The 24,879-nt window shown below is 41.3% G+C and overlaps 1 protein-coding gene across 4 annotated transcripts; it reads left to right on the top strand.

Annotated features, from left to right (window-relative positions):
- Nucleotides 1-946: 946 nt before the first annotated feature.
- greb1 (growth regulating estrogen receptor binding 1) lies at nucleotides 947-24,016 on the top strand. 4 transcript variants are annotated; one of them, XM_051379294.1, is made up of 34 exons: nucleotides 947-1,096; nucleotides 6,748-6,935; nucleotides 7,060-7,167; nucleotides 7,613-7,789; nucleotides 8,102-8,284; nucleotides 9,774-9,887; nucleotides 10,251-10,388; nucleotides 11,377-11,538; nucleotides 11,690-11,812; nucleotides 12,841-13,026; nucleotides 13,260-13,396; nucleotides 13,710-13,986; nucleotides 14,140-14,268; nucleotides 14,349-14,543; nucleotides 14,993-15,190; nucleotides 15,356-15,539; nucleotides 15,695-15,878; nucleotides 16,011-16,147; nucleotides 16,261-16,612; nucleotides 16,716-16,831; nucleotides 17,021-17,226; nucleotides 17,338-17,773; nucleotides 17,890-18,046; nucleotides 18,130-18,232; nucleotides 18,483-18,638; nucleotides 18,811-18,947; nucleotides 19,043-19,204; nucleotides 19,990-20,194; nucleotides 20,343-20,505; nucleotides 20,621-20,739; nucleotides 21,285-21,517; nucleotides 21,950-22,150; nucleotides 22,355-22,493; nucleotides 22,758-24,016. In XM_051379294.1, exons 2-34 carry the CDS (start codon nucleotides 6,755-6,757, stop codon nucleotides 22,919-22,921), a joined length of 5,862 nt encoding a protein of 1,953 aa, XP_051235254.1. In that variant the 5' UTR covers nucleotides 947-1,096; nucleotides 6,748-6,754; the 3' UTR covers nucleotides 22,922-24,016. The 4 variants fall into 4 exon arrangements, with proteins under 4 accessions (XP_051235254.1, XP_051235251.1, XP_051235252.1 ...); XM_051379291.1 differs by lacking the exon at nucleotides 947-1,096 and having other exon boundaries at nucleotides 10,254-10,388; XM_051379292.1 differs by lacking the exon at nucleotides 947-1,096 and having other exon boundaries at nucleotides 6,748-6,908.
- Nucleotides 24,017-24,879: the final 863 nt, after the last annotated feature.

Consider the following 24,879-nt stretch of genomic DNA (forward strand, 5'->3'; position numbering starts at 1 on the left):
CTAAAATAATGAAAATATCCATGACAAAAACTTGCCCACATTACTAGATTGTTAGTGTGAAACAATGTTCTATTATCAGTTGAATTACTCATTTACAGTATGTGTCCTCTCCTCTCCTGTTTGTACACTGAAAGTCCACTTTCAGTCCAGGAGAGGGCGACACACACGCACACACAGACACACACACACACACACACAAAGATACCGTATATGTATATATACACATGTATATAGGCTACACACATATATAATGTTAAGATTTAGTGGTACAGCTTTTATTTTAAGTAATTGTTACTTTTCCCAACAATGTCAGGTTTGTTACTACTATTAACAAATGTTTGCATTTGATTAAACTTAGTCCTACTATAATTGCATTTCACAAAATTACCTTTCATATAAAAAATATATAAATAATTTAGCTAAATGTAACTCTAACGCTTCCAGCTACTTATAATTCCATTTTCATGTCAAGCGGTACTTGGTTTATGGCTACGAAGTATTTTTTCCACCCCCCAAAAAAAGACCCCAAAGAGTGAGCAGGCTGTCCATGTGCGCTGTTACCGAGAGGAGTTTCTACGTTACTTTAGTTCTGCTGTGAGCCAGGGATGGACCTTGAGTCCTGTCTGATTCATCTTTAGCACGTTTTCAAATTTAATTTAAGAGGACAAAACTGACAATTTTGCTGAAAGTTAGAAGAAAATAATTCTGCCCTCCACTTAGTTCATAGGCCTACATGCTTTGACTAAACTACCATAAGAAATACATATATACCTAAGTAAACACCGCAGACCGCTGACTGAATCTGACTATTTTTCAGGTGTCGTCTGATTTAGCTTAAATCTGATGCATCCCACAACTGTTTAAAAAAAAACCACACACACAAAAACGACAAAGAGGCGACGGCCGCTCGGACCATACCATTGGTGTGGAGGAAGAGGGGAGGGACCTTTCGTCGCTGAGGATCAGAGGTGATGACACGCGCGACTCCCAGTCCCACCGTAGGTCTCGCGCCGCAGACATGGTGACAGCGCATTGGATCAACTTGCAGGCTCTTCATGAAGAATAGCTGCCGGGCTTCTCCCGCTGGATTGTAGAGGTACGTTGTTTTCGCATTTACTGTAGTATTTTGTGCAGGTAGAGCACATTACCATCCCATGTCCTCTTCATGATGAAGAGCAGACCTTCACTGTCCGCTCAATTGTTGCTGATGCTGTTCGGAAACAGGAAATAATCACTGCTACAATGTTTGAGAAGGGGTTCAAACTCCGAAGCTAGCTGTAACATTTGCCTTTTTTTTGTTTGCTGCTGGTCGTTACGCTTTTAAGGACAGTTTGAGGATCTGACAACAATATACCCCCAATTTTTCTTTCATGTGGCTAATTTCTATCCTGAAAACTACAATACATTTTCTCAAACGCTTTTTAACTTGTCGTAAAGGGATAACATGTCTGTCTTTTTCCACCAACAATAGATGTTCCCAATGTCATACAGACTGTGGATTTATTTTCTGTGCCTTGTCTGATAGTGGAGATGTAACATAAATATTTTACATACGGCCTTAACTCATATTCCTAAATTAGTGGTTATTATTTAAATTATAACGTATTAATGTATTTATGAAATGTATTTTGGTCAAGCAATTGTGGCAACAGAAAGCTAGAGCAGAAACGTTTACAGTGATTTCAATGAGTGTTGCCCTCATTAAGTTTTCTTTAGTGAAGTTTTAGCCTTCTGTTTGTTACATAAGGCTACTATACTATAAGGCGAATCAGAATAGTGACTGCTTTTCGATATATTTACCGGTTCAACAAAAAAGAGTTCTAAGTTGTTTTAACAGATAAACTGGTGACTGGTGGAAATGTGTTATAATATATGAAGTACATAATAGGTCATAGAATATTGTTTTATTTACATATAGTATCACCAGTGTTTTGTCTTGAAAAGACACACGCAGAGAGGAAGGTAGAGTTGCTGCAGTTTGTTTGTGTAGATAGACAGTATGTGCATGTACCTTCTGTACTCATAATGATTGATGCTGAGTTGTAAGTGTGAACATTTCACTTCTCAATATGAGGTTAATAAGGATTGGACTGCTAAGTGAAACTCATGCTTATGGGGACCTTGCAGTTCATGATCCAGTTTAAGTTTCTGACACCTTCTGCAAATAAAAGGTTTAAAACTACAATAAGGTACAGTTCTAGCCAGATTTGCATTCTTGTAGACAGCACAAGTTCCCCAGGAGTTATGCAAGATAGAGAGAGCAGAAGAAAAAAAAATACTGCTCAAGGACGTGGAGCATGATAGCGAACTAACAGGCGGAGCAGACGTTGAATATCAGGGCTGGAACTTTGTAGTGCCTTCCAGCCAAATAGTATACTTTACAGTATGTAGACACACAGAATACCCTGTTTGCTTGTATTGTGACACAGTAGCTCACAGCTGACAATGTGTTTTTATAGCATGCTATACAAATTCAAATAGTAAAGACTGCAACTTTCTATAGGCATGTATGGGAAGAAAAAAATCTGTGTAAATGTTCAGTGTGTGTGGATGAGTGTGTGGATGTGTAGGTGAATGGCCAGCTGAGGGGTTTGCCTGAGCAGTTGGCCAGTTGGCTGGCTGACTATCGATCCAGTGTCTGTTGAATAAACTGTGAATGAGAGCATTTGATGTGGGTCACTGGTCAGTGATGAGCCCATCTGGGGGTCCACTGTGTGTGTTTGTGTGTGTGAGCATGTGTATGTGTATAACTGACATCCCTTTGCATATGTGGTGCTTTAGGTCAGTGGTCACAGAGCATCTGCAATGCTGGAAGTTTTTCTTTTTTAATTGTACTGTTCACGGCTGAAAGAGATGCTGCATTGACCAGCTGACACTGCTCAACATTTCTCTCTCTCTCTCTATCTCTCTATCTCTCTCTCTCTCTCTGTCTCTCTCTCTCTCACTCACACACACAGAAACACAGAAACATTACCACTTAACAAGAGTTTTTACCATATTTGTACGCATGCATTCACTTTACTGTGCATGTCTGCATGTGAGTGTATCTCTGTTTGATGTGTGTGTGTGTGTGTGTGTGTGTGTGTGTGTGTGTGTGTGTGTGACTGTGTAATATGATCAGCTATTGAAGCTGGGGTGGGGTGGAGGTTGAAGGCTGCAACCCTGCTTGTCAGACTGAACAGAAAGAAAGAATAGCAGGGATGCTGCATGTGTTTGTGTGTGTGTACGACTGGTATGTGGGCCAAGCCAACAGAGAAAGAGCCCAGGGTTCTTATCTGACCTCTCCCAGGATGACCTTTCACCCCTCAAGACAAGCCTTTTGTGTCCACTGAGCCTGAGCCCATGGGAGAGCGTGTGTGTGGGTGTGTATGCGTATGTGTGTGTGCATGCATCAACATATGTTTGTGTGAGTGCGTATTAGAGGTATAGGCCACATCAAAGTCTTACTTAACCATTGTTATCTGGACTCACCTTTGACCTTGCGGTCATGAGATCTCCCTCCAACTAATACATCCAAAGCAGAGAGCGCATATTTGGGTTTGCATATATTAGCAAGGAGCTGAGCAGGACGTAATGTATAGGCCTGATAGATAATGTGTGGGGGCCTAAACAGCAAATCTCTTCCTAACACTTCCTTCTCTACAAAATATCTTGGCCAGAATTACACTGATTTAACTTTTTTTGTTTTTGTATAGAAGCTATATTCTTTTGACAGTGAATAAGAAACATCCTGAAAAAATATTTTCATAAGAACTCCTTAAAAGTGTTAGAACTAGTATAGAAATAGTATTATGTAAGCTCAGGCTACTACTATTATTGGTGGATTGCATGGGGCTCAGGGTTTAAAAGGATCCTAACCACAGGTTTGTATGTGTGAGGCTGTGTGTTTGAGTGTGGTGGTAGGAAGGGGGTCCAAGGGGTCATAAAACACCACAATAGTGTCTCTCTCCCCAGGGTGAAAGAAAGACAGAGACAGAAGAAGAAGAGGGGGGAGATGAAAGGATCTCCCACTTCCACGTAAAGGAGAGGGGAAGGAGGGGGAGATGGGAGGAGAATAGATCAACAAAGCTTCATTAAAAGTTTTACATTCTGCTCATTTCTGTCTCATCTCTGCTACATATCTTCTTGTATGTGCTACAGATATTTTGGGTTTGTTAGGAACAGATATCACTGCAAAAGTGCACGCAGTGAGAGATCAAAATGGACATTTCGACTGAACAATACAAATCACAGCACGAGGTTCCTTTGAGTGCTTCCTAATAGCCCTTACATTTGAAAGCACATTGGTTTACACTATAAGTAGTAGACATACTTACATCTACTGTATCCTGAATCAGTACCTGCAGAAGAAATTTTTTTGATGTTATACAATATTGAGCCAAATTAATATTTGGCAGAAAGGCTGTTTTCTGTACCAAGTAACTACAAGACGATGCAAGACAGCTAAAAATGAGCCAATTCTGTTTTTATTTTAGGCCTGCCTTTATTAGTAGCCCTACAGTAAAAAAAAGAAAATACATAAATGGCTTCAGATTTTGACCTACAGTACTTGGGTATTTGATTACCAGTTTGTCAGAAGTTTATGATTTTGGTCAGGATTCAGTAAAAGGTGGAATACACCTCGCTTCTTTCATCTCCTCTCTCTCTGTTTCCCTCCCTGTCTCCTCTGTCTCTGGTTGTAAAAAGATCAGTCTGCTCTTTGGTAGAAGGTGTGATTACTTCCTGTGAGTGCCGGCTGTGTTATGACAGGGCTTTTTGTCTTCCATCCTCTGTCTCTCTACAAAGTGGTGCAAGGCCTTAAAAGTCTGCACTGCTTCTTTACATATGAAAGTGTGGCAGCAGAAGGTGGCTGGTAAGGTGTGTGTGTGTGTGTGTGTGTGTGTGTGTGTGTGTGTGTGTGTGTGTGTGTGTGTGTGTGTGTGTGTGTTTGGTAGAGAGAGAGGTAAGGAGAGAGTGTGGTTCAGTGTGTGTTCATCTCCAGTATGAATGTCTAGACCAGAGTGGCTGGTACAGTCTGTAGCTCACTCTGTGCTTTGACCTTTTTGGCAGAAATCAAGACAAAACTAAATTCTCCAAAGGTGAGTAAAGTTAAGAAATTCCACAACTTTTAATAAAATGCAGTGTATAACAGAATGGGTATATTTGGGTAAATTTAAGGACCAAGATTGGTGTGTGTTCACTTCTAATGCACTCTGCGGATAGTGTCTCTCACTACAGATGGCCATGCTGATTTTATTTGTTATAATTTTATTGAATTTATATGAGCTCAGGGTGAAACTGAAACAAATTAAACCATCTTGTTTTTTGATTGAAGAAAGTTTTTACAATACTGGTCTTATTTTGTTTTGGCCAATGTACCTGCATGGCTATACCAAGAATTCAAGAAAATTCTTTTTTGTTGTTGAAAGATAAAATGTAAGGATTTCCTTTGCTCCAGTGATTCCTAAATAGATGTTTCCTGCTGAAGGATGGAGACACAGGCTGCAAAAAGGCAAATGTATGTGTCTAAACCAATGTATCACTTTGGACACAGACAAAGCTTTGGTTTTCTTTTATTTATCTGTGTTTTGATGTTTAAAAAGTCTTATCAAAGTGCTGATGTTTGGCTTACATTGTCTTTAACTTTAACCTAAAAGGCTGTTAGTTTTGAAAAGATCATCCCTCCGAGAGGAAGCTGTTGTCCTGTTAACCTGAAATGTAAGACACACACAGCTTTAAGTCTGTAATCTGACAGGTTAGTCTCTTCATTAAGCCGACCTGCAGGTTGCTGACTCGTCAGAGTCTCGTGCTTCCAGGTTTGTCAGTCATTTGTAACTTCTCGTGTGTGTGTAGTAGCCAGCATATGGGCAGTCAAAGGTTTAGAGGAGGGGGATTAAGTTGGTGTTTACAATCCAAGCTTGTTATTTCCCTCCTCACTGACCCAGTTTGCTTGCCATACAACACAACAACACACTGTCTCTCCATTTTCTATTGTTCTTTAGAACACTTTTTAAGAATAGTAAGAGTATAAAATTAAATAAAACAAAATATGAAAAATGCAAGCAAATGTATTTATGGTGTTATGTTGAACCTGAACAACAACAACTTTCTTGGGGCATTTCTCCTCTGTTTGAGGACAAGATGAGAGAGGAAAATTATGGAAAGAAAGAGATGCTGGGAGAGAGAAAGTAGAAAAACAGAGAGAGGGAGTAGCGTCTAGGTCAGAGTGCCCTGACGCTGTCAGTGCATGATTTTATGGCATGCTGTCTGGACAGATGCCATCCATGAGTAACCACTGTTTATGTGTGTGTGAGCCTGTGTGTGTTTCCGTGTAAGTCCATGTGTTTCTTGATTTCAGTGTTTGTGTCTGTTCATTGGTGCATAAAATGTGAATGTGCCTGTGTGTGGTTTAGATTTGACAGTATTAAGCAGCACATTTATTCTCATTGTCAGAGGACTTCAACAAGTGTAAACAGTCTGTTTTACACATACACACATACTGAATCTTTTTTACCGGCATATTTTTTTTGTCTTTTTTGCCACAAAGCACCTTGTTGATCAGATATTACTGGGATAAATTCTGTTTTTCTTGTTTGTTTTCAAACCTGAAGCTGCCACTGTTTTAATACTAAATCATACAATATAATGGAAAGGCTGGCAAAACTGTACTTACAGTACCGTAACTGAAAGCAGCAAAGTATGACTTTTGGTAAATGATTAATGCAAACAAAAACAACAAACAAACAAAAGGTTACTGCGTTTTTACAGGACACCAATGGGGAACTCCTATGCGGGCCAGATGCGGACCACACGCTTTGAGGAAGTCCTCCATAACTCCATTGAAGCGTCACTGAGGTCAAACACCGTTGTGCCTCGACCTGTCTTCTCACAGCTATACCTCGAGACAGAGCAGCCATTGGCACATGATGGTGGGTTCCATGGATGCAAAGGAGAAGGTGTGATAATGAGTTCAGCAAAAGAGTTTATTTCCTCCTGACATCTTTATTCATTTAATGCATCTGTATCTGCTCGTGGCTCTTGTTTCCCATTAAAATTGTTTTTTGTGTACGTGCCCAACAGGCCGTACAGAGAATGATGATGAGGATGACGAAGATGGCTCTGAGTCTAACAGCCCTCCAATACCCTATCAGATGAAGCCCCCACCTGAGGGATGCTGCACCACAGATGGTTTGTACACATACACACATACAGTATGTGCTTCAAAAATCTAAAAATCATACATCCCCTGAGACACATTTATTGAGAGTTCGTTCTGCATTACAATCACAACTGGCACCGGGAGATGTGCATTTTCAAACAGGCATACTGGCCATCATGCTAATGATGAAAGGGAGATATTATGAGTGTGGCTGGTTTCACATTCTGCTGGATATTTAGTCACACAATTTGCAAGGGTCGGGTTTATGGTTTTGTGAGTGTAGTTGGGAGGAGAAGATGTAATGCGGCCATGGGTTCATGTCATCCTCTCTCTCCACCCTTTCCTGTAACTCTACAGCGGTCACTATTAATTAAAGGCAATTAAAAGCCCCCAAAAATATATTGAAAAAGAAGAAAAGAAAAAGCTACCAGATCGTTTTGTGAAAATCCTATCCTCATCTTTACCTCCCCACAGGCTTTTGTCAAGCGGGAAGGGACCTGCGTCTGTCCTCGCTGGCATCGGATCCCTTAGATGTGCCTCCTGGGTTCATGTTAGTTGGGGTGAAGTCCCCCTCCCTCCCTGAGAACTTGCTGGTGTGTGCCGTGGACCGCCGCTTCCTGCCAGACGAACGGGGTCACAATGCACTGCTGGGTAAGGCAGGAGACTCACAGAGACACAGTGAAATATAATTTTAGGACTGAAAAAAAAGGAATAGTTAATTTGGGAAAAAAAATCTTTACTGCTTTACATTTATTTTTTTATTGTATGTCTTTGTGTTAATTACAGAGGAGATTGGACAGCTCCAAATTTAAAAAATACTATCACTCCTATTTCTGCCTATTACGCTAAAGTTGATAACAATGCCTTTGTGACATTATCGAGATGGTTACATGTGTGACTGTAGCAATACATAAAACACAGCGTGAGGTAATCATCCATTTTCTGTATGTTTTCTCTCTTCAGGCTTCTCTGGGAACTGCATTGGCTGTGGAGAGAAAGGCTTTCGCTATTTCACAGAATTCTCCAACCACATTAACCTGAAGCTCAGCACCCAGCCCAAGAAACAGAAGCACTTGAAGTACCATCTGTACCGAAACAACCAGGGTGTGGTGGTGAAAGGAGCTCCCATCTGTTGGAGGGGACATGGTAAGAGATACATGTGTTGTATTTGGCAACTGAAGTGGTTCCCAGATTTAAAATGTCGTACACTCATTTTTCATGAATGGTAAAAATATGCTGATATGAAATGTATCCTAGTGTTTAAAGGTTGTCTTAAATTTAACAAAGGTAACCACTGTGAGTGTGTGTGTGTTATCGCTCTCTGACATTGCACTAGGCGAGACTGCAAATAGAAAACATTGCCACCTTCAGATGACTGTAGGGATGAGTTAATTAACTGAATGGAAAGACCTTCATACATGCATGCATGCTGGGAAGAGTCAAGTCTTAATCATGCTCTGCGTTTTTGGCCTTATTGCCATTATGAATAGTATAACAGCATTGTTCTGAACAATAATGTAGATGTAAATAACAGAAGTAGTACAGAAGTCTAAAAATCAGACTTGTTTTGATCAGGAAGTTGTAAACGTAAAGCAGTGCTCAAAATCCAATCCAGTGTGTAACATTTAGGAGGCTGTATTGTCAAGTATTATATGCAGTAGATGCTATGTTTTTATTAGTGTACAATCACCTGAATACAGAAACAAAGTTATTAAACTATGTTTATTAGGTAGAATGAAAAAAAGAACTTTGGGATAGTTGTGGTTAAGTCTGAGACATTTGAAAGTAGAATTTGAGACAGCTGCGATACACCGAGGACAAAAGTAAATATCAAGCCCTGATGTACGGGTATGACCAGATGGACAAGTAGTAAAGTCTTAAGGACAGGTGAAAGGTGAGACCACATAGGCCCCAGCCTGGAGCTAACCCATCGAACTGAAATGCTGTGAAAGGACATCACCTGCTGAAAAGGCCTTAGAGAGGACACTAACCGTGTAGATATTGTGTTCTCTCAGTGTTGTGTCCTGTTGTGTTTCTCTCAGTGAACCTTCCCTGAATAAATAAAGGTTTAATTTTTTTTACTGCTGTTGTTTGAGAGAAAAATAAAAAAAGCTTAAGAGTGTAGTGTAAAAGAAGTCAGAACTCAGGGTATATTAATGTCTATAATAAATAGAAATGATGCTACCTGTCAGGTAATCTACTTTGATTGTCTTTTTAAAGACTAATAAGAATAACTCATTTCTGGCAACAAAAAAAAACAAAAACATAAACTTTTCCTGGACCCTAGCTTTCATAATGTGGTTCTTGCAGATTGAAATAGAGATGTCCATCAATCCCTAACCAGTCATTCACTCACTCACTCATCTGCTGGCTATCTAACACCACTGAGCTGTGTAGTATTATTAAGTCCAGCCTGTTTCAAGTAGCAGGTTTACTGAGTTATCTGGATACCTTTACTGAACAGGTCTTTCCAGGCTTTACTCAGTTTCTCATTTAAACATACCTCTGCTATCACTCCAGAGCTTTCACGTATGAATGCAGACACACATCAATACATGTTATTGCAATAAGCTAGCAACTGTGCAGTTTCTGCTGTCACCCTGGATATCAAATTATGTGTCTATGTGTGTTTCAGATGGCAGGATGAGACAGATGGCATCCAGCCTCTCAGAAGGACATGTGACATCAGATGAACAGCCACCAAACATGGCACTGACTCACCCATCACACACACCTGGCAGCTTCACAGGTAACACACACCAAAAGCTAAACAAGTAACACACCACAAACACGCAGAAATCAGGACACACTTGAATTTACAATCTGAGAATGCCACGTTAATACCAGGGTTCTCATTGAATATTGTTCTGTTGTCTTGGCTATTTGTTTGCATTCTTGAGTCCACAAGATGAATGAAAAGATGTATGTTTACTGTTTCAAACAGACTAGGACTCTAGTTTGACTGCCAAACATTATGGCAGTGCAACAGTTGTTGACAGACACCGTATCTCACTTAAAACAGCTGTAACAGAGAATGAAGGCCAAAAGTAATAATGAATGAAATCTCACAGTTGTTAATATTATTAATTATTTTTTCTCTATCTGTAAACAGCAGGATCACAAGTGGACCCAGTTGGTCTGCCACAAATAGCTGACGTTCCCCAGTCGCTGACAAACGGCAACCATGCTGTTCCCTCCATCGCCCAGCCACCTTTGAATCAGTCAGGGCCTGGGAGACCCTCAGCTACAGGTACAGATTGTGCCTGTGAACTCATCATTAGAGAGGTTTATTGACCATTTATTTATGTATCAAACTGTTATCCACTTTTATTAATTATTAGATTTTTTTTTGTTTTAGTTTAAATATTTGAAAAACATAGTTGAAACAGCTTGCTAGCCCTCATGTGTCTTACCAAAACTACACCCAACATACAAAAACCATTTGAACCTAAACTTAACTTATGTAAGGTATTGTTGCTCATTTAATGTATAGCATAATAGTCTGACTTTGGGATTTCTCACCATTATCTGGCTTCTTGTGAGCATGTAAACGTGGTCAGTTTGTGTCTGTTATCATTAAACTCCTCCAATGGGTATCTTCACACTTCTGAAAGGGAGAGCTCCTACCACCACCAGCAGTTGCAGTGTGTGTGTGTGTGTGTGTGTGTGTGTGTGTGTGTGTGTGTTATAACACCCCTGCTATACACAAGCCAGCCAGCTGCATTGTGTGCTGGGGGTTGTCCTTTGTCTCTCTGTCTTTCTCCCTCCCTCTCCCTCTTGTCTGTCACCTCTATTAACCAGGGTTGTAAAATTCTCTATCTGTCTCATCTTTTTTCCTGCTTTCTCACTGAATGAAAAGCTTCCTTCCTGTCAGTGTTGTTTTTTTTTTTCATTGCCCTTTTAACTAGTGGACCTTTTATGTGTCTCCCTATTACTGCATTTCAACAGAGAGGAAGAGGAAGAGACAGGTTAATGTATGGCTAAAATACAGCTGCTTTCCCTTACTGTATCAACTGAAGTCCATCCCTAAAACATAATTTAGTGTCTGTTCTGTTGATTTGTGTGTTATTAGAATTAGAAGAACAACAACAAATGAAATTGCAGTGAAGTTCCCTTAGCTGGGGGAAGAGCAGAACAATTGTGAAAGAGAAAAAATATATATATGTGTGTACACATTAAGGCGTAAACTACAAACTTTTAGGCTAATACACTATGTGGTCTTTTTTTCTATCCTGCAGGGCCACATACAAATGCTGGACCTCCAAAAAAGAGGCACAAAGGCTGGTCGCCTGAGTCATCTGCCAACAGTCTACCAGAGAGCAGTGTGAAGACACCACCATCTTCATCAGCCTTATCAACATTATCAGTTTCCTCTGTCATCACAAATGGATCCAGATCAGGTAAAAAGAGAACAGACACATATAGACAGTGGAGAAGCATATGAGAAGATTATGTTTGGAGATATTTATTTATTGTTATATCTGTAAATAAGACAGTTGTGTGTCTTGAAGTTTTTCTGTATGTGTAAATGTATTTCTGTGCTTTCTCTAGAGACTGCAGCCCCGCTGAGTTCATCGCAGGGGTCCTTAACCCCGCTCTCCCCCCCAGGGCTGTCTGTAACAATTCCTGATCAGCTGCTTCACACCTGCAGACTGCAACCTGTCATCTTTAAAGGTCAGATGACCAATTACATTAGTGATTCATGATGATATGATGCACTTTCTTTTTCTTCAGCAGCCACCATATGTAGTTTTAGACTTGATTGTCAAAGTACATCATTAGTTCCTCTGACAGACTTGACTAATTCACCCAAGTCATTATTGACTAGCTGGTGTTTGGTGATCATTTTCCACCCAGCTGTCAGTACTGGACTTTCTCAAGCAGGTGAATAGGTGAGGTTTGCAGTATCCACCCAACAGATGGCCATTTTAGCTCTCCTCACAGGTTAGAGGTCAGCCAACACCAGAGGCTGTTTCTCAGCCTTTTTGCCCCCCTCTCATCCCCTCCTTTCCACCCTTTTCACCCATTTGTATCACCTGTCAACTCATCCTCCTTCCCTCTCCATCTTCTTTGCCCTCAGCCACTTCCTATATCTGGTGTAACTTTTATTGTCTTTCTGTTTTTACTTCTCATTCATCACCTCATTTGCCCTTCACCTCACCATCCACCCATCTTGTCATTTCCCATCTTTTCCTCCACTTTTAGCTGCTCTTTGTGCCTCCTATCACGTATACTACTACTAACTACTATTGTTCCTCTAGATTTTCTGCCAGTCTTGACTGAGATCTGTTTGGGTTTGTTGCAGCATTAGAATTCTGTACAGCAACTGAAACAAACCAATAACAAAAACAAACAATATACCTGTGAACAGAAATGTAAAATCTAACACGTAACATAAAATAAATGTATCCTTTTCTTATTATAAAAACTGTTTGTGTTTGCACAAGCTACATTTGAGCATTGTAAGTGTTTTTTAACATTCAACCATAAGTCAAAGCTTTGTTTCAATCCATTTGTATCCATTACAATCATTTGGCAGATACTTTTGTCCAAAACTTGCCCATCCATATACATGGAGTTTTGGAGTTTAGTATCTCACCCAAGGACACTTCAATAAGTGGGAAGGAGGAGGAAGGGATTGGCTAAGTGGACAACCACCTCACTGTGTTCGTCTATTTTATTTTCTACCTCTATTAACACAGGTCATGGACCACTCCCTCAGCTGACTGGCAATGTCAGTGAAGTGCTTGTCAGTTCTCTGCTCCAGAGCTGTTACCTGAGCTCCCAGACACTCCCCAGAGTCTACCAGCACTATGGACCATCACCCATTCAGCCATTGTCAACTGAGATGCAGATTCTACTCACAGTCTACTACCTTGTTCAGCTAGGTAAAACCTGTAAAACCTTCTTCCAGAATAAAGTTCAATAGGACTGCAGAGAGGAGGCAAGTGATTGAGCTTTCATGGTACCATTGCAATGTCTCATAATGGCCACTAGAGGGAAGACTGGATTTGAACTGGATAAATCAAGTTCAAACCAAGCTATTCCATAAAACTATTGTTGTATTTTGTATTTTAACACACTCACTTTTTTCTTTGTCTGTCATCTATATTATCCCAAGGCCCTGACCAGGTGCCCCTAATAGAAGACTTGGAGCAGATATTCATGAGATCATGGAGGGAGTCCCACCTCAGTGAGATCAGACAGTACCAGCAGCCTCAAACACCAGCCACCCAAGGGAGGCACTATGGCTTAGAGGTGAGACAGGGCATCTGAAAAGTGTCGTACAAAATTTTTGTTTTGAGGAAAAATAACTAGTTTAAGAAGAGAAGAACTAAAGCAAATTATGAATTCAAATAAGTGAAATTTATGCTTCAGGCATTTAGGATACATTAATATTTATGTAAGGCCGTGGAAAATTCCCAATGTCTGCCCTTTTAACACAACAGAAAGTGTTACTCTTGTCTCCCTTCACGTCAAGCTTAAAGTGCTCTCCTCTTCATGCAGAATATTACAGAAAAAAATACTGATGATAAGACTGAATAAATGCTCATCATTTTCTACTCTCCAGACCGCATCCATCCTGCCAGGGCTCCCTCAGCACTTCTCCTTACCTCCCCAGAGCCAACAACCCCTGACCCCCAGCCAACTCCCTTGGCTCGCCCAGCTGGCTGCGTCTTCCTGTGGAGAGGGTGTTGTGGTGATGGGGGAGCAGATCGGAACTTTGGCTCAAGGCATCCAGCAAACTTTTGGCAGGTTAATGGAAGGACGGCTTGAAAACACCAACTACGTGGTCATTATTGTCACTGCACCGGGACAGGAAACACAATCCTGTGTGGTAGTCACAGGTGGGAGTTGTGTCTCAATATGTTTGTGGTGTGTCATCGTGCCCTAAGAATTAAACAAAAAAAAGCAGACTTTTAATTCAGGTTATGCGTGTGTGTGTGTGTGTGTGTGTGTGTGTGTGTGTGTGTGTGTGTGTGTGTTTGTGTGTATTGCAGGTAAACACCAGTGTCGTGCCTTGGCAGAGAGTATGTACTCTCCCAGTGAGGGTCTGAAAGAAATCAACCACCAGCTATCCACCAATGTTGCCCAGGAACTCATTCACTACTGCAATTCACTCGGACAAGGTGTGTCTGACTGCCTTTTTTTTACATGTACATTTGTGTGTGCAGAACAGGCAATTAATGTGGGCCTGTCTTGTCCTCAGATGGTGATTTGGATTCCCTGCTGGATAGTGCCACTGTGGACAGCAATGAGCCATCTCCCTTAACCAGTAGTCAGGAATCAGCTGAAGAGAGGAGTCTTAAAACCACACACAGTCCAAAGGATTCACACACACAGTGTTCAAAAGAATCACCCAGCCCTAAAGAGAGAGCACCAAGTCCCAAAGACACATGTTCAGGTGAGAAACAGACAGGATGAAGTGTGCATTGTATATGGAATTAATTTACTTGTCTCACCACAGTGTGAAAATACCTTTTGAAAAAGTTCTTGGATGTGATGATTAAGAGTTGTCTTCAGGCAGATGCCATATACAGGTTACATCAGGTTTACCCACAGGTGTAATCCAAAAGCTTTGAGCTTCGCATTTCTATATACATAATATCATGTAAAGCCCCTAATTTGCTTTATTGATAATTATGCAGTTTTTTCCTTTGATTTGCTTTTTGTTTGTTTGCTAATGCAAATCTTCCCTTGGATCCATCTTTTTTTCTGTAGAACACTGAAAAATAGTAATCGGATTACATCTGCATGTATTTTCACGTTCCTTTATCCTTTTGCCAGCAAGTGTGTATTTTTAAAAATCTTATGTATGTATGATGATATGCATTGGTGTTTGTATGTGTGCAGAATACTCCGTACAGTGGCGTGAGGTTCGGCCCATCCAGCTGGCAGTGGCCAGAAAGTTGCTGTCCCATGTTTGTGCCATAGCAGACTCCAGCACACAGAACCTAGACCTTGGCTCCTTCGACAGGGTCAGCTTCCTCATCCTGGTCCCGCCCTCTGAGGTCACATTTCAGCAAACCGTTCTCCACCTTTGCAGCTCTGGTTAGTTACATGGCTCTTTTTTTGTCAGCAGTTGTTTTTATTCATCACTGTCTTAAAAAAGTAAAGACAAGAAGATTTTTCATGTTATTCTGTGCGTGTGCCTATAACATGTTGGTGTGTTTTATGTTGACCTGTAATACCCTTCTCTTTGGCTGTGTACCTCAGGTGTCCTTGAGGAGCTTGGGGGTTTAGATCAGGAGGGTGTGTCTCAACGGGAGGCTGAGCGTTACGTGGTCAAAATGGATCAGAGCGCTCAGGCACGAATTGACAGCCTCATCCAGGAAGCTCACAGCAACTCCTACACACTCTACATCCTGGTCCATGACCACGCCCATTGGGACATTAACAGGTGTTTATGAGAGAGAAAATGAGAGCAGAAGCAGAATGATTACTGTGTTGGCTCATTATTTTTCCATTAGACACCCTTGAGCAACAAGAGCATCAACAAAGCAATCAAGTGTGTTTTCTCCTTTTTCTGAGTCTCTGTCTCTTTCTCTCATGCAGTGGCTCCTGCAGTGGCCCAGACAGTAGTTTGGGTCTGGTGGACCAGCTGTTAAACTCGCGTCAGGTCAGAGATGCTCCAAACATCCTAATTCTCCACGTCACCTCCTTCCCCTTCGCTCTGCAGACACAGTATACCCGCATCAGCCCCTACAACGAGATCCACTGGCCCTCTGCATTCAGTAATGTAAGACAGAAGTCTGTTGGTTATACACACTCTGTATTAACACACACAAGTGGCACATATCTCAAGGGTTGGTATACATTATTGATTGGGAGTTTATGCTTGAACTTGTGCTTATCTGTAACGTGTGTGTAGGATGTGGACCTATATCACGAGAGGACGCGGTACTTTGGTGTGTCAGAGCTTTTAGAGTCAACCCGTTCAGGGAGCAGCCTGCCTCTGATGCGTTATGATTCCTCCTTTGAAAGCATGGCATCTGCCCTGGAAGAAAGGTAACACATGTTTAACCTAAACAAACACTCTTCTCTTCACAAATCAATTTGAACTACTTGCAGGCTGACACAATAAATGGAGCAAGGAGAACCTTACAATCTCTCTCTCACAGGTTCCCTAAGCTGCACAGTGCTGTGATCCGGACTACAGTTTTGATCCAACACTACTGCGTAGCTCTGATGGCTGCGTCCGGCAGAATTGGAGGCTCCCACAATCTCCACAAACACACCTCTGTGGAGACCATGGAGATTGTACAATCACTGCTTACTGCTGCCCAGCAGTGTCCCGCCCACCACGGTCACATGGTCCTGCTTCGGATCCCCTCTTTGGCTCTGGCTGCATGGGCCCACCGACGGCTGTCCAGAGTTAGGAGGCAGCTGGGTCTGGAGGAGAGTTTTGAAATCATACTAGGGAATCCAAACCAAGCTCTGAACATTGGGCAAAGCTTCACTGACCAGATCAAGGTGGGGATAAATCATTTTATGGATTGATCAGCTCCCAATTAGAGATATAAGACGACACTGACTGACTTGTGTGTTTACTGTTACTTGTATTTGTGTCCTGCAGACATGGCTGAAGATCCAGGATGCTGCCTGGGTTCCTCGGACATACCTGGAACTCGAGGCCCTTCCCTGCATCCTGATCCTGTCAGGAGCTGAGCCACTGGGAGAATCACTGCCCAGGTACACACACTGAGTTCTGATCCTAACTCCCTGACGCGTAAACTAAAATCTTGACAGTTTGTTCTCAACCCTGTAAGCGAAAATAGGTTTGATGTGTAAGAATAATAAGATTATCAATATCTACTACTTAATAAGCAGGAAAGCCACAGAAGCTTTAACAAAAGTAATCGGAATTTATTCTCCCCACAGGTCACTGAAGTACTGTGATCTTAGAGTGATAAACTGCTCCTACCTTCAGCGCACTACTCTCGAACAGGAGCTAGGACTGGCTGCTTATCTAGTGAGGGCAGAGTCACGACCCCCACACAACCCTGGACCGGGAAGTGACCTGCTGGAGAGTGACGCAGAGAAACTGAGCAGTACTGACAATGAGGATGAGGAGGGACAGGAGAACGGTGAGATGAGTTGCACAAGAGCTGATCTTTTAAAATGTGTGAAATGTTCACTGATTTGGTGGCTAATTTATTATTTTCTTATTACTCTCTGTTTCCTTCTTCCATTTCCAGGGGACTCCCCTCTGTCATCCAGCCAGCAGCTCCAGTCATGCCCAGACAGTGGAGCTTTAGATCCCTTCCCTACCCAAAGCACCACCTCTCCAAATGTCCAGAAAGGGACTACAGACACCATACAATCTCCCTCACAATCCCAGACTCAAGTTCAACCCCAGCCCCCGTCTCAGTCTTTTCAGTATCCTCAACCTCAGCCGCTTCCCTCTGCCCAGTCTCGTCGCCAACACTCCAAATCAACTTCCTCTGGCTCGTTGTCCCCACAAGCCTCCTCTCCTCACCTGAGCTGCTCCTGGGCGCGAGGAGTGAGTCGCCCGCCTTCTGTGCTCCTACCTCGTGCCTTGTACGATATTATCACAGCCAATGACAGCAGCGGACTTCCACGGTGTACTTCATTCCTGCCGCACATGTCTGTCGCATGGGCAAGCAGCTTCAGGTAAAACCAATATAATTTTTACATTGTTTTTTTGTACACATCTATATATAGTATGACAAGTATAGAGATATAATAGAAATAGAAATATAACTCTAAACTATGTATTTTGTGTGCAGGCCGTTGCTGAGTAAGATGATGACATGTACAGAACAGTCACTGTACTATCGCCAGTGGACGGTCCCCCGCTCCTATCACATGGACAGCAGCAATTGCACCGAAGGACGAAGTGACAACTTTCACCCTCGTAGGCTGCTGCTCAGTGGACCCCCACAGGTGCTTTGTCTCAATTTCTTACTCTTCTTCAAACTCGATGCTGTATATATACATTGACTTTCAACTTTTTGTTCCATGGTCAGGTGGGTAAGACAGAAGCGTACCTGCACTTCCTGGGTATTCTGTCTCGGATGCTGATCAGGCTGATGGAGGTGGATATCTATGATGAAGAAGACATCAACTACAGTGTGTATATGTGCAGCAACAGCTGCCGTTTTCCCCCTGCACTATGATAATCACGGAGTCTAGGCTTTTTAAACACCTTAGTGCATTTTCTATTTTTTCCAAAACCCTTTTCTGTTTTCAATGTTTTGCGATTACTGCTGCTCAAATCATATGATTGTATCTTGGATTTTGTCAGAAATAGATTCTAATCTTCAATATTCACCGTGCCATTAACTCTTATGTAATTCATATGAATGTCTTGTGTATTTAGGTGCCCATGTGGAGGGGGTGCAGTACCACCCACCCAGTGCTTCCTGGCCAAACCCAGACATTATGAAGACGATGCCCTTTGACTACACCATCCATGACCCCAAATATGATGACATCAGCTCTGTTTATAGCCCTGGATATAAACCCAGTGCTGAGGGTAGGCACAGTTAGAAAAACACACAAATTAATATATTAACACACAATTACAAGTATATATTCTCTAAATGTTTGTTTTGCTTATAAAAAAACAATTCCAGACCTTTCCTCAGAAGTCACCTTTATATTGTGCAAGTGTCCTTATCTGTCTTTACCCCTGTTGTCTTTCCAAGGAAACCCTGTGCGCCAGGAGGACGTGTACCTACGTAGGCGAACATCTCGGATCAAGTTGTCTAAATATGCGGCCTACAACACCTACCACCACTGTGAACAGTGTCATCAGTACTTGGGCTTCAACCCCAGATACCAGGTCACCAGAGCACTACAAACACAATCTGATGAATGACACTGCGATAGAAATGTAAATGTCATAGCTGATGTTGTATGTCCCCTCTAAATTTATAGATGTATGAGTCAACACTGCATGCTTTCACATTCACCCATCTGTTGCTTGGGGAAGAGATCCAGCTCTATTTCATCATCCCAAAGTCTAAAGAGCATTACTTTAGCTTCAGCCAACCAGGAGGCCAGCTAGAGAGCATGCGGCTTCCTCTCACCTCTGACTGGGTAAGTCCTTCCTTAATGAACTACAAATGCTCATGTAAAGAGTGAAACATAATAAAGTAGCAGATTATGCTGGTTATTCCAGAAAAGAACTAGCTGTTCACCAGAGTCTCTGTTTGAGTTAATCTTGCCTAGGCACAAACACATATACCAGAACACATTGCTGTTGAACTGAAGTGGTGATTTGCAGAGTTGACCCACAGTGCAACATCCTTGAGCTCCACTGGATGGTGCTACAGGCTAGACTATGGTTTAAATTGTAAATGGATAACTGTAGCACAGTGGTTCCTATTTATTTTCATTTAAAAATATGTGCACATCAGATTTCTGTTTAAGAACATATTTTGTACATTTATCAAAGCACAAAAAAAATTCCTCTGATCAGCACACGCGCCACAAGACACCTGATCATATTCCTCTGATCAGCACACGCGCCACAAGACACCTGATCATATCATCACCGTTCCTCTGGTGTTCACTTACTGCATCCGGTATCTTTGTAGACCCCCGGAGGTCCCCAGATCTTATTTTTGAAACTGCTGCTGTAACCTACAGGTCATGGCCCAGATTCTCTCATTAAAAAATCAACAATTTGATGAATTGTCATCATAGTTGCAGCTAATTTTAAATACTCAAAGTCAAATGCTCAAATGTGTGTTACCATTAATGACTTGCTGCTGCTTCATTACTTTTCCCTTCCTCATGTTGAAATGTATAAATGTATGAAGGTATTACATTAAATACTTTCAAGTATATAATTTTCTTCTTCTTTTCTTCCACTTCGCCAGAGCCCAGACTGCATCAAGAGTCCAATCTTTACCCCAACCACCGGCCGTCATGAGCATGGTCTGTTTAACCTATACCACGCTATGGATGGAGCCTCACATCTACATATCCTGGTGGTCAAAGAGTACGAGATGGCTGTGTATAAGAAGTACTGGCCCAACCACATCATGCTGGTACTGCCCACTGTCTTCAATGGAGCTGGAATAGGTATGTAGGCATTCCTTCCTTACTTCCTTCCTTCCTTCCTTCCTTCCTTCCTTCCTTCCTATCAGTCACACAGACACATACAGTAGTGAAATGTCAACAGTTTTTTCATAATCTACCACCTTAATAACTGATCCCCATTGTCTTGCAGGTGCTGCTCACTTCCTGATTAAAGAGCTTTCGTATCACAACTTGGAGCTGGAACGCAGTCGGCGATTGGAGGGTGGGGGCCCAGCAGGTGACGTCTGGCCCTTCATCATCCTGGCTGATGACTCCTGTGTTATGTGGAACACAGTGGACCTGGACGCACGCAAGTACATAAAGACATATTATTTATACAAATAAGTATAGGACAAATTAGGAGTAGAACTTAGTTTTTTCATTTTATGAATTGGGTTTAACCTAACTACTGCTTTTTGCTGTCATTAGTGGTCCGGTGGAGCATGCTGTGTCACTGAAGCAGGTCTTACAGCATATGGAGGCCTGTCCAGAACTGGCCCACTACGGACTGTGCGGGATCAGGAAGTGGAGCAGCCGTGCACTCACAGGTCAGGGGGGTCACAATGTCAGAAGCCTTGAAAAGTCAAGAAACATTTTGACTGCATGTCAGTCTTTGTAAATACTATGCAAATTAATAGAAAATACATTTTCCTTTCATGGCACATAATGTCAATAACATTGTATAATATATCACTACTTCTCAACTACTTCCTCAAAAATGATCATAGAGTCTGAGTGAAAATATAATAATATATATATAATATAAGCTTCACTGAGGTAGTACCTATTGCAAGGCTGTTGTATTGGACTGCACTGGATAATAACAATGTGCGTTCTTTCTGTCATTCTGTATTCTGTAGATGCCTAAGATCTCAACTGCAGATACAGATTGTTATGTCTTCGTCACATCAGTGTTTACGTCTTAACCTCAAAGACTACAGATATTATCCAAACTATATCTCATATCTTTAAACAAACCCCCATAGCCTGTAACAAAATGTAATGCTTAGGCTGACATTATATATGTAATGAAGAATTAAGTCTAAGGTAATTAAAATAAATTTAAATTTGCAATAAATTTTGTTTCATGCAGGTAATAAACAGAAGGAACCCTTCTCCAAAGGTCACCTTCATGACTTCCTCCTCCTCAATGTGGACCGGAGTCAGAATGTCCAGTACGACCAGAACCGCTTCACCTGTCACGATGTGGACCTAACCCTGAGGCTACATAGTGCCGGACTGCTCGTCTGCCGGTTTAACAGCTTCAGCGTCATGAAGAAGCAGATTGCCATAGGAGGATACAGGACATTTATTATCAAGACCAAGGTAGATGTTGAAGGCACATGAAAACACAATCTCATATTACTCAATGAGCAGAATAAAGAAACTGATTTAAAGAATATTTGATTAAATTATTATTACTTTACTTGTATAGTCATTTACACAATATATAACGCCACCTTTGCAGCTAGGAACAACAACGGGTTCAATTATTATCCTCACAAACAAATTATTGTTCAAATAAATGACATTGTTGCATGCCACATAAAATGTGAGTAATACAAGAATTAATGGACTTTTTTCAGCTCCAGGCTTCCAAAACAGTTCATCACTTCTATGATTTATATGGTTTCATCTTTCTAGCAATCAATATAGCTATGAATAATGAATGCATGTGACAGTAAATTAAAGATATTTTAGGTACAAAGGTTTATGTTAACAATAGTTATTAAAAAACAATATTTGAAATTTTTCCAGATGACAGATGTTCCCACCTCAGTGGGGCCCTCGCAGTACGTCTGTGCCCCAGACAGCAAGCATCTTTTCTTGGCTACACCAGCTCAGCTCCTCCTAGAAAAATACCTCCAACACACCAGCCAGAAGCTGTTTCCACTCAGCACAAAGAACTACACACATCCTGTACTGTCTGTGGACTGTTATCTCAACCTGGGACCTGAGGTATACAGCACACACACACAACAAGCATGTAGATGGTTGGAAATCTCGATATGGACTTTGTTACAGACAGAAAGAGATGGATAAACAGAATCACAGCCTCTTTGTTTGTCGTAACTTATTAACCTCTGAACAGCAGAAGGGGCCATATACAAATAAATTCTAACATACAGTATCTAAAAGTCACACTCTTCTTGCATCCTGCAGGTGACGGTGTGTTTTGTGAGTTCCAGGCCTCACTCTTTCAACATCAGCACCGCCGGGTTGCTGTTCAGTGGCCTTCTCCTCTGTTTTGCCGACTCCTTTGTGACTCCTGGGTTCCTCAAGAAGTTCTCTTTCCTCAAAGGTACAAAGGCAGACCACATGCAGACAATGAAAAAATATATCGGCCTGTGTGTTATAGGTGGCACATATGAAATTATATATTTTTGAGTAAAAGTACCGTACAGAGCAAGCTATACATTACATCTTAGATCAAATTCTGAATGCCTAAATGTGAAACATGTAGCATTTTTGTAACAAAAATAAAATATTACCACACGGGAAGAAGAAGCATTCCATGTCATAGTTAAAGTCTCTATCCTTCTCCCTCCTGTCTGCCTCCCTGTAGGTGCGACTCTGTGTGTCATCAGTGCAGATCGTAGCTCCTTGAGGCAGACGGTGGGCAGGCTGGAGCTCGAGGAGGAATGGAGGTTCAGGCTCAGCGACGAATTCCAGACTGCCAACGCCAAGGAGGACCGACCACTCTTCTTTCTGACTGGAAAACACATATAGTTGAAACACAGGTATACAGTGGGCTACAAAGTTACAGTCAGATTTGAATTCACTGTAAGTGCCAAAGAGAGGAAATGTACCATAGTGTTTTTTATGACATGACAGTACGTAACATAGACTCTGAATGGACAGTGCAAGTTATGCAAAAGACAGTAGACTGCATGTTAGATGCATATTACCCATACCCGGTGGAATGGGTATTGAATATGAAACATTGATCATTACATCACTGCACACACACTCACAAATAGGATTTGGAGGGGAGCTCCAGTTCTAGCCTGCCAACATCAAGACGGACACATTCATCTGGTAAAGGTCATGATCTTTGAAAATATTTAATGTGTTCTGGCCAAGGAAACAAGAGGAAAATAATTTTGAGAAATGTATTTTTTGTGTGGCCTTTATTGAGTCGTGGTTATCCCGTGAGATAGCGAAATATTGTTCAGGAAACACCAGTTTGTTTACATTGTTTACATTTTTCTGATCCACTAGAACTGACTTTTTCCTAAAACATACCAATTTAAGAGTATCACAGTGATAAAAAACACCTCTTGATAAATACAGTATCTTCATGTACAGTATATTTGGAGGTGAAAGATGAAATTTAATGGATTATTTTCTCACTACACTAAAACTGCTGGTGCTGCTTTTGTATCTCTTCATGTATATTTGCAGGTTTAGCTGTGTTCAAGTTTTTATTGCAATATCACAGTCTTCTGCACACTTGCTTGCAGGTGCACACAATATGAGAAGCTTTTTAAAAAGGGTAAACACAATAACTTGTGTGCAATGGTAGCCGATGTTTGGCAACAAACATTTTTATTGGGACATTTTAAAAGTAGAGGTTTGTTTTTCCATATGAAATATTTTGAATATATTTTGTCAGATTTGCAGTATGTAAAAAAAAAGTACTTATTAACTGTGTGTACAAGTACTCTGTTTGTATGTAGAACATTTGTTATGCTTTATGCTCCATAGACTGCATGAGGATTTTATTTGTAACTGCTGAAGAAACACAAATCCACCAAGTGTTAGCAGCATTTTATAATGTACACTTTGGTATGCCTTCAATTGTATAAATGTACAGATATTTTACATTTCTTTTGTGTGTGTGTTTGTATTGCCTTCTGTTTGCACACTTTCTGTTACTGTCTATCACTGAAGCACAGCAGAAACAAAGTTAATCTATGCTCGACGTAATATTATATGACTGATGACCAATCTTACTAAAATAGCTCGTATTTATCTAACTTGAATTGCCAAGTATAGTTTGCGTAACCTTTTGTGACGTGCATAAAACACATTCTCATATTCTCTACATTGCCAGAAGTGCTTGAATCTACACTGTAAAAGGCAGCCTGGCTGAAACAGACCCAGATATCCAAAAAGGATATTGTGCTTGTCTGGCAGAGCTGTGTCCTGTAGTGCCCGTGTTCAGGAGAAATTTGAGACTGCAAACAGAGCCTCTAAAGTTCAATATTACAAACAGAGATTCAAGTGGCAAACTTTACCCTTTAATGACTGGCTGCCCTCAGATGCCCCCTTCGTCCTCATGTGGAAGTTCACTGGTGTCTGGGTGCTTCAGAAAAAGTTTTTTAAGGCAAATTGAGTGCTTTACACACAATAAAAACAGAAACACAAAGGACATACATAGTTTCTTTTAATGTTTTGAAGGAAAACACCACCAGAAAAACTTATTCGATGTGTAATTCATAATGTTGCTGGCATATGTCATCAGTTGGCACAAGTCCACAAAGTATCCGGACTGTGTTTGTGTGGAGATTGTGGCGTCACGCGGTAGTGCCCAGCAACTCTGGACCCTCTCAGATTTCCTCCAAGTAGTCCTTTCCCAGAACACACTTGTTGATAAATTTAGTCCAAAACACTCACTGCATGTCGCACAAGCAGCAACCACCAACTCAAACAGTCCCACAGATATAAGAGTCAAAGGACTCTTC

The sequence above is a fragment of the Dicentrarchus labrax genome, unplaced genomic scaffold, assembly GCF_905237075.1.
Source record: "Dicentrarchus labrax unplaced genomic scaffold, dlabrax2021, whole genome shotgun sequence".
NCBI lineage: Eukaryota > Metazoa > Chordata > Actinopteri > Moronidae > Dicentrarchus > Dicentrarchus labrax.

Bases quoted from the DNA above. Each gene is read 5' to 3' on its own strand.
- greb1 (XM_051379294.1), top strand. From the start codon at position 6,755: ATGGGGAACTCCTATGCGGGCCAGATGCGGACCACACGCTTTGAGGAA. The intron at 7,168-7,612 runs GTTTGTACACAT...ACCTCCCCACAG, and splicing joins GGGATGCTGCACCACAGATG to GCTTTTGTCAAGCGGGAAGG. The intron at 20,506-20,620 runs GTACATAAAGAC...TGCTGTCATTAG, and splicing joins GTGGACCTGGACGCACGCAA to TGGTCCGGTGGAGCATGCTG.